Source organism: Odontomachus brunneus, unplaced genomic scaffold (genome assembly GCF_010583005.1).
Source record: "Odontomachus brunneus isolate Ranch 3 - 2012 unplaced genomic scaffold, Obru_v1 Obru_scaffold_021, whole genome shotgun sequence".
Lineage (NCBI taxonomy): Eukaryota > Metazoa > Arthropoda > Insecta > Hymenoptera > Formicidae > Odontomachus > Odontomachus brunneus.
The window spans coordinates 1,093,400-1,112,457 of NW_022639471.1; the positions used below are offsets into that span (position 1 = coordinate 1,093,400).

The 19,058-nt window shown below is 45.7% G+C and overlaps 2 protein-coding genes across 3 annotated transcripts in view; one reads left to right on the plus strand and one right to left on the minus strand.

Moving 5' to 3' along the window:
- LOC116842134 (ATPase family AAA domain-containing protein 1-B-like) overlaps nt 1–19,058 on the minus strand; it is a 188,467-nt gene that overhangs the window by 70,036 nt on the left and 99,373 nt on the right. The window contains 1 exon segment of the mRNA XM_032810887.1: nt 7,312–7,404. The gene's annotated coding sequence lies outside the window, so the exon portion shown is untranslated.
- Nucleotides 3,501–19,058, plus strand: part of LOC116842133 — a 59,912-nt gene continuing 44,354 nt past the window's right edge. The window contains exons 1-2 of one of the 2 annotated variants that reach the window (XM_032810885.1): nt 3,501–4,197; nt 11,720–12,327. In XM_032810885.1, the coding sequence (XP_032666776.1) occupies nt 12,100–12,327 (228 nt within the window). In that variant the 5' untranslated portion in view covers nt 3,501–4,197; nt 11,720–12,099. Of the gene's footprint in view, nt 4,198–10,464; nt 10,487–11,719; nt 12,328–19,058 lie in introns of those variants that run through there. The other variant, XM_032810886.1, reaches the window with a different exon arrangement.

Consider the following 19,058-nt stretch of genomic DNA (forward strand, 5'->3'; position numbering starts at 1 on the left):
CAGGACAACAGATTGTGTCACCGAGATGTCATTCTAACGACCCACACGTGTATATGTGTGTGTGTGAGTGTGTGTACATATATATAAAATATATATATACGTGTATCCCGTTTGGTACGTTTGACCGTGGCGCCGCAGATCGACGGTAACTTTGAGCAGCCGCGATAGGGATCTCGCGATATTGCTGGAAATGCAATTCGAGCACTTGCTCCGGACACTCTAATCCACTCCGTATCACGGGGGATGAGAATAAAAGCGGACAAAGAGTACGGAGGAAGGCGAGCACGAGTCAGCCTGTGTACGTGACGCGCGTGTGTGCGTGTAGGACGATCTTCTCTCCTCTCTACGGGGCTCTGTATCCGGTCAAGCTTCCGTCCTTTCTCCCTCTCTCTCCCTCCCTCCCCTCCGCCGTGGCCTCTTCCGACATTATCGTCCCTTCGATCTTTTCCAAGTTCACCCTAATCCGCCTCACGGGCTTCCGAAGGCCACGTGGAGAGACTACGAAGGATACGCGCGTGAGACTTTCGGCCGCGTCTCCGAGATACAAACGTTGTTTCAACCCCCGCGAGGCCGAGGGATTCGTGAGACCTGTTTCGGGGCGCCGGCACTCAGAAAGTCGCACGAGTTTCGAAAAAAGGGCAGGAAAAAAGAGAAAACGATGGTTATGTATTCCATCACGGAGTCCACACTTGTCGCCGAGTCCTACTCGAGGATGTCGATAGCCGGCGGCGCGATCAATTCTTAAAACAAATAGCCCGATCGTCCCAGTTCGCGTAGCTCGCGGCCGCACGGAAAAATGAGATACTCTTGCTCTGCGGCAGATACTCGTCCCTTGAAATATTCATTCTTCCGGTTAGAGTCCGTAGACGACTCTCTTTCTCTCTCTCTCTCTCTCTCTCTCTGCCTCTCTCCGCACGGTTCATTTTCATGCCTCATTCGTAATCTCATTCTCACACAGCTCACGTTTTGCGTTTCTGTGCATAATAGATGCGCGTGTCCAGCGGGAGACGATCGATCGGGTGGGAAACGTGTTCACGTCTCGGATGATAATCATAGTTAGTCAAGATTTTCCCGCGACTCATCGATGCGACCTCAAATATGAGTCGTAGCTAAGACAAACCACACAATTATTAGCATCTCCCTTATAATCGTTGCGCTCTAAAAGACCTGGTGTTTTATACAAGCAGAATTACAATTAAACTTCTTGTCTGTATACTATAATACTACATACTATGATTCCTAAAGAGATCTTTGCGACTAAAACTGTGAACGAATAGCGTTGGTCACAAAAAATCAGAAATGCTCTTCGGAAATGTCAATGACTAAAAGGGACGCCAATAATTGTGTGACTGGTCGTACTAAATAAAGCAGAATCGGCATTCTGCATCCTGTCGTCTCTTTTGCGTGTCTCATCCACGCTTTTCTTCCTCCACTCGCTATTGAAACTCGCGACCCGGAACAACAGGCGGAAATAATCGGCCATTGCCGAGAAATTTCTCGCGGTCTCTTTTTAATTTCGTTCCTTAAAATTCTCGTGCCACACTCGGCACGGGAACGATGTCTCGTCGTGAAGCACGTTCGGATGGTTCAAATGGGAGCAAACGGGTTACGAGATCGTGACGGACGTAGAAATGGACGCTAGTGGTCGGACGTGTTTTCTGGCGTCTTCCGCGACTCCAAGTTAGACGTCGGTTTTAACGTCGAGCACCCAGGAGCAAAATATACCGGGCGGAAACGCGACGACCACCGCGACGACGGCTACGGTGAGTGGCGCGACCGGGACAAGAAAGGTAAAAGAGACGAACGAACGACAGATAGATATCAAAGAAGCGACTCGTAGACGGTGCTTGCAGACGTGGAGTGCCCAACTCGCGCTCGTTTTCTAGAAAATAAGAGGAGCCGGGAGAGAATTGAGGAAGCGGGAGGAATGGTGATATTCTAGGTCGGAGATGTACCGAGCCACACATACACATTCGCACACCCCACACACACACATACACACACACACACACACTTTATATTCGAGAGTGAAACGAAGAAAAAGCGCCCACAAGATAGGAGCACAAAGGGTAGAAAGGAAAGGGAGAAAGGAGAGATGCCGTTTCCTGTCTTGTGTACTGCTTATTAATATACCTTTCAAGTCACGCGAATTGCGGCCGGTGGTGCCACGACAATTGCCGCCGCATCGTGGATCCCGGAGGATCTCGCGAATTGTGATTCCCGTTGCGAGCCACGATACGCCGGTTATAACGATGTTGATGTTACTACAGGCGCTAGATGAGTGAATTTTAGATCAAAATGTTTCATAATTGCTTGGTGCATAATCAAGTCAATTAGTGAAAAGCCTGTACTAAACGTGGACAAATAAATAAATAATTGTATTATTTTGTATGGCAATACGTACAAACTCCCGTATGTCCTTCTCTCTTCTTTGTGGAGATTATCAGCAACACCTCTCAAAATATTTTACACTTACTTCACATGGAATGAAGTCAATCAGTAAAGAAAGCTGTGCCAAAAGTGAGAAAGTAAAAGAACTGAAATATACAATCGCATCACTCTTTTCTCGTATGCTGTACGGACATTACAAATTCCAATATATTCCTCCCTCTTTCTTGTGGAGTGTCAAGGTCTCGCCCTCCAAAATGTTTTATAGTTACTACACGTACAGAGTGAGTCATCTAATGTTAGATTCTAAAATATCTCTGTTGTTTTTTATATAGGAAGAAAATGTGCAAGGAATAAATTGTGTGGTTGGATAAATGTTGTCCAACTCTTGTAGTTACACAATTTCTTCTTTACGTATTTCTCCTAATATAAAAAAAACAACAGATATCTTAGAATTTACACAGAAAGAAGAAATATCTAAAAGAAATAAAAACTATTTATTCGATGGATACTAATAACATATTCACTTTACTGATATAAAATATTTCTCAAGTAAGAAGATGTACATTTTCTTAAAACCTTAACTTTTTATGAAAGTAATTGCTTATCTTATTTAAATAAAAGAATGTAGATTTAAGTAAATATGTTATTGGTATCCACTGAATAAATGTTCTCTATTTTTTAGATATTTCTTCTCTCATACACACACTGTGTAACGTTAAATAACCTATTACTCCGTATAATCAAGTCTATCACGTTAAAAAGCGACGTGTGAAAAAGTAAGATAATAAAAGAACTGAAACGTTCTGTTATATGACTTGGTACATGGCCATTCAGACATTACAAGCTCTCTCTATTTCCCGTCGACTATTAGGGGCAGCCCCCAAGTCACGACCCCAACGTCAACGATAGTTTCTTCGACGAACCCGCAGAATCCCGCGACTCTGTCCCCGACCAAGCGATTACCTCGACGGGCAAAAATCCTACGGCGGCGGGGTTGGAGCGCGAGATCGGCGCCACTCGGGCAACACGGCTGAACGCAGGCTCACGCCACCGAGGGTTGTTACGGCGGCGCTCGGCGCCGTGGCCTCAGTCAGCCCTGCGCCGTACGGGCGAGACGACGAGGGAAGGAAGCGCGCTACCGCTTCGTCGTCGCGCGACGCGACGCGACGTGACGACGAGCGCCCGTCCGCGCGAGAGCTTTAGTCCGCGTCCGCACGTCGACTGAAACGCGACCGACCCACGTCCATGTCCGTGTTAAGTGTCAAGCGCAGCTACCTCTTCATCCTTGGCATCCCTTCGGCACGCGAAACCCTTCGGGCCCACGGTCTTCCGCTTCCTGCTCTCCTGCGAGGCAGAAGGATCGACCTGCCGGTGGATCGAACACAATAGAGTTCTCGATTCCTCCTCTCCCGCGCGCGTAGTCCTCGTTTCTCTCGTATCGCTACGCTCCTCGTCGTGCCAGTCACTCTCGACATCCCTCTGCGAGATCCCATTCTACGAGGGATGCCTCGCGATCCTCTTTGAGAGACAGAGGCGGGCCGTGAGGATGTCTCGAGCGCGTGGCAGGCGGATTAAGACTGGCGGAAATTCGAGATGTAATATCCGGCAGCCCTAGTTACACGTACGGTGTGTGCACGCCGGTTGGCTTCCTGCCTTCGAAATAGAGAGAGGGAGAGAAATAGAGAGAAAGAGAGAAGGTTGGAACAGGCTACGGTACACCGAGGTCGGCACACTTTCGGGGGTGAACAAGACAACGAGGTCACGTCTCGCAGGATTTTGGATTCGATCGGGGATCCGTCAACGGAGGTGCGTTTCTGACATTCTATAGCCTGGATTTTCTTCGTTACTCGTGCGCCAGGTAACACGATCAGCTGATACTGATGAGCTGAACGTCTCACGAGTCGTTCCAGCTATGCCAAGCGCGGGCGCAACAACGATTATTCGCAACTCCTTAGTAACGTTTTAACAGCAACACCGAAAAATCCTTTCGCTGCGATGTATCGTGATTCATATTTGATTCGTCGAGATTGACGTTTATTGACACTGTAGTTGACAGTGAGTCACCCTAGGAAAAAATCGCGAAGCACCTTGATTCTCTCTTTCTCAACTCTCTTCTAATATTATTATTTCTAATGATCACTTCTAATGTATTATTATTTCTTTACGATAGGGAAAGGAGAGAGTCTCATTCATGACTCAAGGTAGGTTTGAATTCGCCACTGTCTCGTATCGCGCTTCTTATTTTACAAGGGAACCTGCGACGTCTTCCAGAAAGAAAGAATACTTATAAATTAATTATTATCAATTTAAATATTTTAAAGTTCATAAAGGGGGAGAGAAGAGCTACTTTCGCGCGCGTTACAGCTCAGGGTTGCAACAAGTTTAAATTCAACGCGGTCCCCGGCAGTCCGTTGAGGATATCGCGAAAAGTTATCTCCGACAATGGCTACAAGAATATTATTCCCTCGCTCTCCTTTCCTCCTCACCTCCCTCTCTCCCTCTCTCTCTCTCTCTCTCTCTCTCTCTTTCTACCTCCGCTCTTTGTCGAGAGATTCTCTCCTTGTGCGCTCGCAATTTCCACGCACCGTAGACTACCGTGTGCGTGGGAGACGCGCGGCAGAGCCTTCCCTCAAACTTTTCCGTAATGAGATTTCTCGGGGAACGAAGAGGGATTACGACGCGAGGAGAGCAGAAAGGGAGAGGGAGGCAAAGGCAGAGATAGAGACGGAGAGAGAGAAAGAGAGAGAGAGAGAGAGAGAGAGAGACGAACTTTTTGCTAGTGTCACCCGCGTCCCCGCGGCGGTCCCATACATCAAACTGTCGGCCGGGATGTGTTGCAGGTGCATATGATACGTTTGGCTCAGTTAGGCGCCTTTATTCCTCCTGCGAGGCCGTCCGCGATTTTTCCCCTCGCGCGTTTCGTCGGCCGAATTAACCGCTAACCGTAACCGAAAGATATAGTGCGCAACCCACAATGTGTCCGTCGCTACGGTCTCATTTGCACGAGCGCCCACGAATAGCGGGGAAAAATTAATGAGAGAAGACGGCTGTCGTAAGTTTAGACCGCGTACAGGAATTGGATTGTAATGAGAGCAGAGTCGGCTATGATGTGGTTCAGGCCATCTAGTCAGATGTTCCGGAAATAGCCGAAATAAGATTGTACTAAGAGCATAGTCTGCTGGAAATCTCTAAACACAGTACAGAATATTTGGATGCGCCTTCCCACCATTTTCTCGCTTTTGCCGAATTCCATTCTTTCTCTCCTTCCGCCTCTTCACGCGGAGGAGGAGGTCTGGCTGGCACGTTGAACTTGCCGGGACACTTGATCTCAATGCGCACGTGCTCGTTAGTCTCTCCTCGCGCCGTTTCCACGCGCGTGCTACACGTCACGCGCGACCGTCTCTTACAGGTTTACATTAGCGCCCGTCGTCGGTGGGACTTGTGCCGACTCGCGTTGTTTATTTGCGACGATTAACTATCGCGCGGGCGCGCTTGATAAAGTCCGGAAACGAGACTGGCATGCACGTGACTCTGCGTTGCTCACGGCGGCTCGTTACAAAACTCGCCGAACTCTCGCGAGGAGGAGAGAAGGCGGTGGTGTAAGAGGAAGCGGCGGATTTTTTTTAACGAGCGCGCGCTCGTGTAAATGCGCGTGCGCGGGAGAGAGAAAAAATCGCGCGCTCGTAATAACCGGTTCATACACGGCGACAAACTTTTTTCGCAAATACACGGCGCGCAGCTCGCCGCGGCCCGCCGCGCGTTCTCGCGCTTTTATTTCGCGCGCCGTGTCATCGCCACTTTAGCCCACCCTCCCTTCCGTTCCCCTCCTCGTCCCTGCTCCCTCCTCCCCCAGCCACTGCTAGCGTAAAAATTAAATATGGAAAACCTAGAATTTGTTCTCGTTAGGTTGTAGTTTATGGAGCTGCCGAGCAATTAAAAATCGCGGCGCTTTGTCATCTTCAACGTTCACGCTCGCGCTTTCGGCGCTTCCCCACTGAAGCGTCGTGATTTTCACTTTAACGATGCGACAATTCAATAACTCTAACTGCATTTTTCATCCCTTAAGACCCAGCCTGTGATCCTGTTAAAAGTAAACATGTTTTCTTCGTCACCAACACGACCATACTATATCCTTCTTGTATTTTTTGTATATATAAATCTTATGAAAAATATGTGCTATCTTGTTTTACCATGCCAGCAGTACGTAAACCCGCATATGTAGAAATATTTTTCTTATACTTAAATTTTCTTATACTTCTGAGCTTCTATATTCAGTTGCAAAGATACAGAAGTGTTGCTTGAGCTATTCGTTACAAGCACACATGCGATATGTACAAACTACGCGGAACTTTTGTTCAAATAAATATTCACGCTAACTAACAGCACAAACTTAATTTTAAAATTTCTTATCGTTTTCGTCACACTGAGAGAAATTATCCGATAAAAAAATTAACAAACGGATATTTCCGATCAAAATACCGATGAATTTTTCCGGTCAGGATATCCGATTAAATTTAATCGAATACTTTCGATCATAGTGGCATTTTATCAAATAAACTAGACAAAAAATTATAAACCGATATTTCTCATGGAATGTTTCCTGATCGGATACAAAAATTCATCGATATTTTGATCAGTAATATCAGCTTGTTAATTTCTTATCGAATAATTCCTTTCATTGCACATATTGAGCAGTGTTTCAACTCATTACGTACTTTCAGTGCGAAAGCGCTTGTAATTCCGTGCAACCAATACGACGTGAATTTCGCAGAAAGAAGTCAATATTTTGTCGGTAAAGTTTTCAAGTATGGCATCCCTTTAATAAATCTTGTAACCGTGGTGAGACGAACATGAAAAGCGTCAATCTTGTATTCTTCAAGATGACATCGATAAAAAATTGAGAAAAGAAAATTGGCTTACTTTTTCTCGTGAGAAACTTTACGCAATCTTGAGCGTCGACGATTCCGTTCTGCACGTCATATTGGTTTCTTCAGCGGGAAAATCATTCTTTCACTGGAAACAAAAAACATAGTTCTATCTGGCACGGGTCGGCGGAATCACTTTGTCAATGTAAAAATTTAACAAGGACCCAAAGTAAATGCACTTAATGATGTACATCGAGTTTTTAAAGGGTTAATGTCGCATATTTTCCCATATGAATATATATACGGTTTTTATCAGCATCCATTAAACCGGGAATAATGACTTAACAACACTGGATCACGCGAGCTTTCTTGTGCGAAAGAATTATCAATAGTTAATTTGTCGTGATGCGTCTCGAGTTTGCAATGAGAAGAAGAAGAGAAAGAGAGAGAAAGAGAGAGAGAGAGAGAGAGAGAGAGGAGGGGGGAGGAAAGGTCGGGGAGGCTCGATTCATAGTTTTTATGGCTTCCACGGATCCCTTCGTCGCGGTCGCCACGTCCAAGTTTCGCTCCGCGATTTAATTAAACTCCGACCTGCCGAAAAATCGATCCTGTCGTTGATTTTACTAGCGGTCGGCGGCGTACTCCGTACGAAGCAATTCCGGCGAGACCGCCGGTCGAGTCGATTTAGCTCGTTCGTGCAGAAATCCGCGCCCGAACTGTCAGGCAGTCCCGAAAAGTTGCGGACCGTAGGGAAAACGGAGTGACGACAGCGACGACGGCGACGACGACGACAACGAGGGCGAGGACGACAGCGGCAAGAAATTGCACCGAACTTATTCAATCAGAATCATCAAGCTAGTTCGCAAGTAGAATCTTGCAGCAAAACGATCGATCTTATTTACTTGACAATCAAATAAATACAAACGCAAGAGAGAATTGACTAAGCAAAAATATCTATCTATTTATCTACTTATCTGTCTATCTATCTATCCTCATTTCTATTTTTAGTACTTTGTTTATTTGTTCGTGTTTTATTTATGAAAGTTTATTGTTGCATTCTGCATCGCTGTTCGTTCCTTTCTCTCGCGCGCGCGCATGAAATACTGGACTGTCGCATCGTCAACTTAATAATTAGAGACTGTCTGTTATTCGCGAGACGCGTTCTGAAGTAATCTATTGCCGATGTCGCGCCTTTTATAAGGCACGTCATGTCGCGCCACAGTCAGGAATTCGGGATAATCTCGCGACTCTGCTTCAGTAGGTAATCTATGACCACTCGGCCACGGACGAAACGAGAGCAGGTGAAACTCCCGAGGGACAGCTCTAAGCCGGGAATGTCGCGGTGAAAAATCGTTACATCAACGAACGAATGGGCCCTGGGAGAGAGAGGCAGCCGGTTAAAAAGTTACAAAGAAATGCTCTCATGCACACCCACACACACACACATTCTCTCTTTATCTCGTCGAGAGTTCCCATTGCTTCCACATTCACATTTTCCGCGTATTAAAAATAAAAAAAAAGAACAGAAATATTCCTTGTATCGGGATATATTTCCCTTTCTATCTTTCTCTCTCCTCCCTTTGCGCGCGCGCGCACGCGGTAAACGTTTATTTAACAGATTCACTTTTTTTCTTTATCTTACGAGGCGAAACCAACCCCGCAGATTTCCATGAATATTGAAGTTCCCTTCTACTTCATTTACCGGAGCTCGTAAAATGTTCATCACCTGGAATTTCTCACACACACCTCCCACCGATACTGATTAACAATTCAACGCCGCCGCAAAATCGAAAAATCCATCAATCGCTAATCCTTCTCTTACCCGCTTTTCTTCTCCCCCCCCTCTCTCTCTCTTTCTTCTCTCCTCTACTCTATTCTCTCGTTTTGTTCCTTCAATGCTCGCCAAGTCGAACACGTCGAAGGTGTAGTTGCAATTTATGTTCATTAATTTTACATTTACATTCAATCATCTCCACTTTTTTTTCAATGTGTAAATATAGGAGAAAAAGATCGATGAAATTAATCGTGACTAATATTAATCGACACAGCAACGCGACCGGAAATTCCCGCTTCCGCGTTTAAGGTCCAGCTTATTCGTGACGGTCAGTCCGCGCACATTTGACCGACTTCCCCGTCACGACGTGTACCGGATGACCCCCGTGCGAGGCAGCAAGAGAGAACGAGAGAGAAAGAGAGAGAAAGTCCGTGGAGAGCATTCTCCGGCAGCTACTCGGCCCCTTCGCTTTATTAAACGGGGCTCGCGTCGTCATCTGGCGCGACCGTAAAGCAAACTTATCGCGCGTCCTCTCGGCACCTCGCGCGACCTCGTATTACGAGGAGGTCAGACAGGAATTAGATTCGAAACGAGGAAACTGCGGAAACCCGCCGCCTCGGGAAACGCGATCGGCTTTGTCTGGAGAAACGCGAAAAGGGCGTCTTCGCCCTTTCGTCTGACACGACACAGTTAGTAGAAATATATGTGTATATATATATATATATATATATATATATATATATATATATATATATATGGGTGTGTGTGTGTATGTGTATAAATCAGGTCTTCATTAATTTCCTGGGTTAACGCGAGTGCGTGTTACACAGCACGACTCGGATAAATATATCACTTATATTTCGCGCAGCCTTCTCTTTCGCTGCGGTGAAACATTGCAACGCCTTACCTCCATTTATACGGACTGCATCCTCGCTCAATTCCTTTCGCTCTGTGTGCTGCGAAAAATTACATTTTTCTCAATGTCTTTGAAACTTAATTTTTGTACTGTTATTGGCTTTCTTCTTTAGTAAGGCGTACTCAAGTGAGGTAATTTAGTAGCTTCATCGTCGTCGCTTTTTGGCATTTTCTTTTTCCTTCTTCTTCTTTGCGTACTTTGTAATATTACTTCCCTCATTTCCTCTCTCTCTCTCTTTCTCTATCTATCTCTATCTCTCTCTCCCGTTGCGCTAATAAAGTTATTATTACTATTTTTCTCGTCTGCAAATTCTACCGCCGGCACGAAATCCGCGCCGACGAGTGTGACATCAGCGTGCCCGTTTCCACGATTTTATCAGTTTCGAGCGAAAAACGAGCGTAACACACATCGAGGGCGAAATTTCGAGGGCGAGGTTTCGTTAAGACGAAGAGAGTGAGAACTCGCCCAAGCGAAATTGGCGTCGATGTTATCTCGCGGCGGAAATGGAAGGTGGCGGAAAAGCCCTTCTCGTTATTTTCCGTAAGTCGAATGATGTTTGCACAGTGCTACGGCGCGTTTATTACCCGCCGCGGTGGCGGCGGGCACGCCGCAAATTTTCCATTCTTAAATTAGGTCGCGCGTTCTGTGACTAACGCACGGCCGACGACGACGACGTTTCTCATGAATTGCAAATTCCTGCGTTGTTTTTCTCATCTTTACGGGCCGCCGACGCCGCTCCGCGCCGGCTTTAGCCGGTTTGTCTTGTTTTATCGAGAAATAAAGAGCGCGCCACGCACATCCGCCCACCACGACGCGACGGTAGCCTTCGTCGATCCGTCTCCGCGAAGTAATCGATGATTCGCGTAACGCTCTTCAATTTCCAGCGCAATCACTCGGTGTAATTGCACCGTTCGCGTGGTCGATCTTGATAAACTATCGTCGTCTCTCTCCCACCCTCTCTCCTCACTCTCCTGCTATCCCGGTTTCTTCCGGCAGGGAGGACCGTATCTCGAATCTGAGCGCGCTGGGATCTAAATAAATTATATCTGTTTATCTCTCCGGGTCTCCTTGGGGCTTTTTATCGCCGGGATGGAGAATTCATCCATCTGCGCGTGCCTGTCCCGTCGTGTGTCCGCCGATTTATCAATCCCGCTGCGCTTTTTGCGCCGCTCGTTAATTTAAGTCGAGATCGAACGGCAAATCTCGAACGCCGCCGTTGATTTACGAGGAACACGCGCTCTTTTCGCAAACGGCGTTGGATCCGGCCGGAATTTGGAGCGACGAAGCGCGCGCGCGGATTTAATCAGACACCTCTTGCGGAAAGTCGGAGAGCGCGCGCGGATGGCATTCGGCGGAACGAAAACTACGGCCCTCGCGCAAACGTCCTGGCAGGAGATACGCTCTTTTCTTGACGTCCGTCGCCGCCACCTCCCTCGCGTTTTAGGGAGTTTCGTCCCAACGTTCGCGAGGCAGCGGGAGCTCGAATTTAATTGACCCGCTTCGGAATTAATTCTCGCCGGATTTCGCAAGAAATGCATTTCGCTCGTTACATTGGAGAAAGAGCGCGCGGCACGCGAGCAGGAAGAGTCTCGACGGGCGTCGAACTATTCTAACGGAAAAACTAAATTAGTCGGTCATGAATAGCGATTCGCGAATTATTTCTGGTCAACTACGACCCAAGGGGCTGGGGGAGAAAGAGAAAGAGAGAAAAAGAAAGAAAGAGAGCGCGGAAGGAAAGTGCAGTTGGAAAAGACGAAATGTTTCTTGTTGCAGATCAGCGCGGGAGGATAACGCGCCAACGTACCGAAAGTACCGTTGAGATAGTACGAGGAGCCTTGCCAAATTCGCGCCGCGCGACAAACGTCGCCACCGCCACAGGATCGTCTCCCTCGTAAACGTCTCGGATATGCGTTGAGGAAGCGATCTCGCGACGGCGACAGAGGAAGAGAAGCAGCGCACGTTTCCAACGAGATCTCACGATCCGCTGGCGATCTCGCGGGCTCGCGTGTTACACGCGAGGGTGGCCGTCGACAGGCGCCATGAGGAGACTCCTCTGCGGCGGGAGGAAGTGATCGTCGACGAGACGACGGGACGAAGCGAAGGGAAGTTCGACGCGGGTGTGGCGAGTCGGGCCGGCGGGCCCGATCGGTGTGATGGTCTCAGGGTGGTGTCCGTGCGTGCCACTGGGGCGTCGGCAATCGCCGGCCCAGCAACAGCAGCAGCAGCAGCAGCAGCAACAACCGCCGTCGTCGTCTAGGAACTCGGCGCCGTTCACCGTGAGCGCCGCGACCGACCGCGCGGAGATGGTGCAGATGTTCTATTACGAGAACCGCGGCAAGTGTTGCAAGAAGCTGCTCAGATACAACGGATATCCGAACAAGGTCAGATAAGTTCCCGCGCTGATCTAGCGATGCGCGTTCTCGCCGCATTTTCGTACTCAGAAAAAAGGCGATCAGACGAACTTTGTGCTCTCTAAATCTCTTGGAGTCGAATCTCAATACGAATGAAAAGCGGCAACTTCCATTTTCACTGAGTGACGATATTGTCACTGAAAATCGCAAGAGTGAATGTTTCGCTCAAGCTTAGAGTGGATTCGGGCTCCATATAAGTCCAGATTCACTCTCTAATTTCGAGTGGAAATATTCACTCGACGATTAAGGGCAAAGAATATTTTCTATATGGAGGGAAAGTCACTCGAGTGATTCAATAATAACTCCATTTTTCAAGTGAAAAACATCACTTTTCAAGAAATTTAGAGAGTATGTAGAATTGTAATGTACATAATCAATTAAAGCTTTAGTTGCAATAACTACAAAATAGTTCATTAAACTATACTATAAGATATTTGACGCCAAGTGTCTCATGTCTCGTATACATGTAGACTAGGCCAAACTGAATACAAAATTCCTCTATTATTTTATTATATTACAGACAACCATGTAGATTTTTTAATTATCAATTAAAAAAAAGAAACAATGTTTCTTTATTAATTAATAACTAAAAACCCGGGTGGTTATTTGCAAAATGGTAGAGGACCTAATTAACATTTACAGAATTTACAGAACGGCAGGCGTCGCCTGCCGTCATAACTCATCCATATTGCGCGTGATAATTCATCAATTTCCTCTAATTAATAACTAAAAATTTTACGGTGGTTGCGTTTGCAAAATGGCAGAGAATGTTCAGTTTGACCCAGCTGACATGTACAGCAGGTATGGAACACTTAGCGTCAGACACTCTGTATACACCACGATCCTACATATACAGGACTCGTACAGTTGTCACCTGTGTAGCTGTCATCACCACGTTTTTTCTCCGAGTTGCGGAGATGAACGAGGGGCACTTGTGAATGACACAAGTGTGTCTTCTCGTTTGTTTGTAAATCTCCCCGTGGTTACCGAGCCGCGAGCGACCTCCTCTGCGAGTCGTCCGCGAGTAATATCGTCGAACGGGAGCAAACGCGTCGGAGCATTCGACTGTATATGCACCTCCGAGGTACCTCGCAGTCGCGAGCTCGAGTGGAGGACATTAATTATTTGACGAGCACCTTGACGAGGAGCTCCGTCTAGAAAGGCACTTAAACTATTCTCTCAAGTAAGTTCCCCCGCGCGGAGACTTAATGTCCGTCTTAGTGCCGCCCTCGTATCGCTGCGCCAAGTTTGTGTACAGGTGAATTGGGAAGAGAGGTAACGTTACCAACTTCCGTCTCCCCGTCGATCGAACATAACTCGGTCAAATTTCGAGAGAGCGCGCTTGATTAATATGCGCAAGGAACCCGGCAACTATCAAGAGAGGGAAAGGGAGTGGATAGGGAGAGAGGGACAGACACACACATACATACATATATATATATATATATATATATATATATATATATTATATATTATATATATAGCTTCTTACAGCACATATATATCGGTCCGAATAATTTATCTACGCTGTTAATATGACTTTCTCATGATAATGTGACGTATCTCGCTCAGCTTGCTCTTTTCATTAGTGGTTATCGACTTTCTCCCTCCCGCTCTCCTCCTTCTTCCGCCGGTCTTTCTTAATTGAATGTGATTTTAATCACGTTTGTGAAGAGGCTATCGCTGCGATCGCGTTATTTCGAAATCTCTTTGATAATTGACCTAACCCGATAGAATCGCCCACACATCCATTATCTACCTGATGAATCGAACTCTCTCCGGCCATTTTGGCCGTTTATCCGTGTAATTAATTCGACCGTACGTACCGTCCAATTGCGCACGGGATTGTCCGACCGAGGAATCGTCTGTCTCTCGAAATAAATTGTTTAAGACACAAAGATGTGTCCGCCCTCCTCCGCGCGCACAGACAAAGCACTAAAGATAGAGAGAGGTGCACGCGACCGCCGGAGGGGGTGCTTAAGCGCGTAAATAAACGTTCGATTCGCCGAGCGTGGACGTAAATTGCGCTCGTCCCCCGTGCGAACTTACATCGGCTATTTTCCCGTAACAGTCGATTTAGGGGCGTGCGCCACAAAACGCGTCGCACGGCGACGATAAAAATTTACCGGGCGCGCGCTCGAAACGAATGTGACCCAATGAACATTTCACGGTACAGCGGCCCCGGTGTGTCTCGGGGAGCCCGAAGTGCAGCGCGAAAACGAGAGATAGGGAAGAGACGAGAGAAATAGCCATTCCAAGTTCACCGCAGGGCCGGGCGAAGTTTCCGAAAGCCCCCGGGGAAATAAATCGATTCGATATCTGAATAGCCATTATGCGGACGTGGCTTCGCGGGATAAAGAGAGCAAGGCGAAATGGGCGGTCGGGGAGTGGAATCCGCTGCGGGGGCACAAGGAGAACGAGGAGGCCGTGGCGGGGGTGGCCACCTCATTTCGAGAGAACTGGGCTAATGCCCCGAGTTGGAGAAAACTCTGTGCGCTCATATCAGGCCGGAATTTTCTTTCAATAACCAAGTTATTATTCATCGTGATCATTTATTACTCCACTCTGGGGGTCGACTCGTGTCTCGTCTTCCGTCTTGCGTCGTCTCAACGGTGTCTCAACTCATCTCTCTCTCTCCCTTTCTTTCTCCCTCATTCTTTCCGTGAATTCTCTTCCTCACGGACTCGTCACTGCTCTCCGGACAGCGTGGGTGAATCTTACACCCTCTTGCGAGTCTCTTCTTATTATATTCCGAAGGAGGGAGGAAAAAAGACACACGACGAGCGATCTAACGAGAAATTTCCGCGCGCGCGAGACTGCCCGTCGAACGTCGATCGATTATCACGGCGCGACGGCTACCTCTCGTAAACGTCGGAATTTTCAATTGTTCGATAACGGAACAGCTCCGCGGAGTACCGACCTTTCTCTTTCTCTCTCTCTCTCTCTCTCCCCCTCCTCTCTCTCTCTCTTTCTCTCCGTCGGACAGATTCCCTATTTCCTCGCGCTCACCTCTCTTCCTCGAAATATGCTTCCTTCGGTATATCTGGCGGCATCAATCTTGCACATTACGCGGATGTTCGGGGCCAAGAGAATCTAAGAGTTATCTCGGACCAGAAATATGAGCGGTAAGTTCGCATTCCGTGCGGGATATCCTTCCTAAAATTCCGAATGCCAGCGCCATTCTTGTAGTACTTCGGCCGAGGTATAAATGAATTCCAGAGATATCATTCTGTACTTGCGCCTTATACATATATATGGGGTAAGTCACTAACTATTTGAATATCTTTGAAGCAAAAGAAAAGTGACCTTAGAGATCGTCGAAGCTGTTCCTTTCAGAAAAAAAGTGTAAGCACCTTAAGAAGCTTTTTCCTAAGTAGAGAATAAGATCCCAAATAGGAATTTATTACTGGTATCAAAGTGGTCCAGTACCGATTTATGATAAACGTTACTGGCATAGTACCAGATATCAGTATTGGGCTTAGTATTGATATGATACTGGGATGATAGAAAAGGGCCAGTATCGGAAAACAGTACTGTCACAATACTGCAAATCAGTACTGTACCAGAATAAAAAAAGTATTGATTCCTAGCACTGGGGAAGTACCTATTTCCAGTACTGGATCAGTATCGATTCTTAGTAATTTTTATTATTTGTACAATTGTTAATAATATCACAACTATATAGTATGGAAGGAAAGATCAGATCATGGCCTAAGGGGGGACTGCTCTCGTACTTATACAGGTCTATTTTTAGTCATATGAGGAAAAAATCTTCGGGGCGAAATCGAACTCGAATCTTCAGCTTGTCAGGCAAGCGTTCTTATCAATGAGCTATTTAGGTTTCGCGTTAGTGACCTCTTCCGTTTTCCCATAAAGGACATTGGTATCGTCCGTTTTTCGGTATCGGCACAATACTGGCCCAATATCCTTTATTGGCAGATTGTTTACGATTTTTACTTTTATCCAGTACTGATTTTATGAACAGAGTCAGTACCAATAATACTGCTTTTTAAATACTGGGCCAGTACCGAAAACAACAAATACTTTTCAGTAACGCCCCAATATAAGTACGGTACGACTATCCAATACCTAACCTTAGTACGGAGCCAGTACCAATAATACAGCTTTTTCATATTAAACCCAGTACCAAAACCGGACATTTGCTTTTCAGTATTGGGCCATTTTTCTGTACTGGCGAAACGTATACGATTCTTACTTGGGGTAACAGTCTTAATCATAGATAACTTACTCATAGAAAATCATAGATAACTTTATCATAGGTTACTCACAGTTACTTTCATTCATTTATATAAATTTGTCGATTAAACATGATTAAAATAAAGCTGTTAATATCGTTATAAATAATAAACATCGTTTAGCCACAAAGTAAAATTATTGGATATCAAATTAATTAATTCTAAATTTACAAAAAAAATAATTACAAACGTTCGTGCGTAACTCCCAATTCTGGGTCAGCGAATATTTCGCATCCCTCTATAACTGGTTACATGATATATAATTTTATATTAATAATATCCATCCTTTATGTTTTTTTGGTCTATGTAGGATAATAATGTATGCAACATATAAACAGTTTTAAATCTGAACAATCGATAAACCAAATAATACTAGAACCAAATATATCTAGATATTTTCGTAAAATGTAAGCTTAAGATACAATTGTAAAGTAACTAAAGAATTTCAAAAAATTGTGCCCATGTCTCAATTATAATGCGTATTTCTTTGACAACATTAACAAATGATATTGACGAAGCAAATTTGATCCGAAACTGGGACCCATAATTCGTTTCTTGCTTTAAAAATATTCAAGGTAGTAATAATTATTGACTCATCCTGTGTATACACAAATCGTGTACACACGATCGCGCTCTGGACAATCCATAGTTAGATCATTCGGTCGGTTTATTTTGATCTAGGCTTCTTTATCCATTTTTTAATTTTTATCTCGCTATTTTAAACATTATAGGTTCACATGATGCGTGAAACGTTCGATCGCGAGGGTTATCTCGGCGAAACAACTCGGCTGCTAACTGTTACCCTTCGACCTCCACGCGAATATTATCTTATACACCGGACGATTAGTTCGCCAACTTCCACGCTGGTACTTTCAATCGACACGTGATCGTTAACGTTAACGCGCAATGCGACTCTAACAATAGTCGTCGGGTCTAATAATAATTCTAGACCACGAACTGGGCGTGCTCGCTCGTTCGTTCACTCACGTCAGCGTAGATACTCACGACCGACATCGTAATTTGCCCCATCGATATGTCATTGACGACACAACACGGCGGTTATTTTTACGCGTCCTTCGATACTTCGACGCGGGCTAAATGGTAAACGTGAAAGGTACCCGCTTACCCGAAGGAATAAAGCTCAACTCACCCCCGATGATTGATAACTCTCTCCCTCTTCGTTGCAAAAATTTCGCGAAAAAAATAGATCTAATCCCAAGATTGGTTTGTAATGTCAGTTTTTATACAGACAAAAAAAAACCTAAGAAGTAAAAAAATATTTATTCGGTGGGTATTAATAATATATTCATTAGTCATTCTATTCTAAAATATACTTTTGCATAGAATTCATTCTACTTGAATAATTTAGACTTAAGTAAATATGTGTTGGTACTCACCGAATAGATGATTTTTTTTTATTTTTTAGAGATTTTTTCTTTCAAAGTGTACACATTATAACCTCCGAAGAAAGAAGAAGAAAAATAACGGAGGAACCTTCAGGTAACGCTTATGATCGAATGAGGGGACAACGCGAGTCCCAAGGAAAGAAAGCGTCGCGCGCACGGACACACCGTCGGTTTTAATCCATCACGGCCGATGGTGCTGGTGATTAACGAGCGTGTCGTTCGTCCGGGGCGCGCGACTTAACGTCGGTGACACGTGTTTCGTTAGTGGCGACGGCTGACGGCATCGACTTTGTCGTGAAGGTTTCCGCGCGCGAGCGGGCGACGTCCATCGCGCGCTGATTAATCGCTCCTCCGCCTTTCCCGTCTCGCGGAAGATCAATGTGCATCTCTCGTGGGCAGAACGCCCGAATGTACCTACTCGTTGTTGTCCGACATTCGGGTCTAACAACGGTAATTAACGACTTCTACACGCGGAGACAGTCACAGCGTGTTAGCCGCGCGTGATCGTTCCCTCTCGGGGAAAATGGCTTGAATGGCCCTCGACACGGCGAAGAGGATCTCTCGAGGAAATGCAGATTGTTCCTGACGAACGAATAAACGAAACGATCACCGCAGATACCACAAGAGAGGAGGAAAGAAGTCTTACTTTGAGGGATTAATAAAGTCACGATATCGATTATTTGAGAACCGAGAGAACCGAGCCGGCCGAGAGAACCGAGAATAAACATACTTTACATGCTCTCTTCTTACGCTTCTTTCTCAGACGACGCGAAAAAGAGAGAAAGAGAGATAGTGTTTATTAATGTCCTGAGGTGCATCGGTCCTTTAGGATAATACAGCAAAATATTTTAACGTTTTGACGGAAGTGTAGGTCATGCAGAAAATAAAAAGAGAAGAAAAATCCTAGTTCAAAGCGCACAGTTAAGCAGAAAAGTAAAACATGATAGTCGTGCTAAAGATACACAAACTACATAACTAATGACTACAGCACCATGCAAATATAACGTAAACATGCTAGAAAAAAATAAAGATTGAAGCA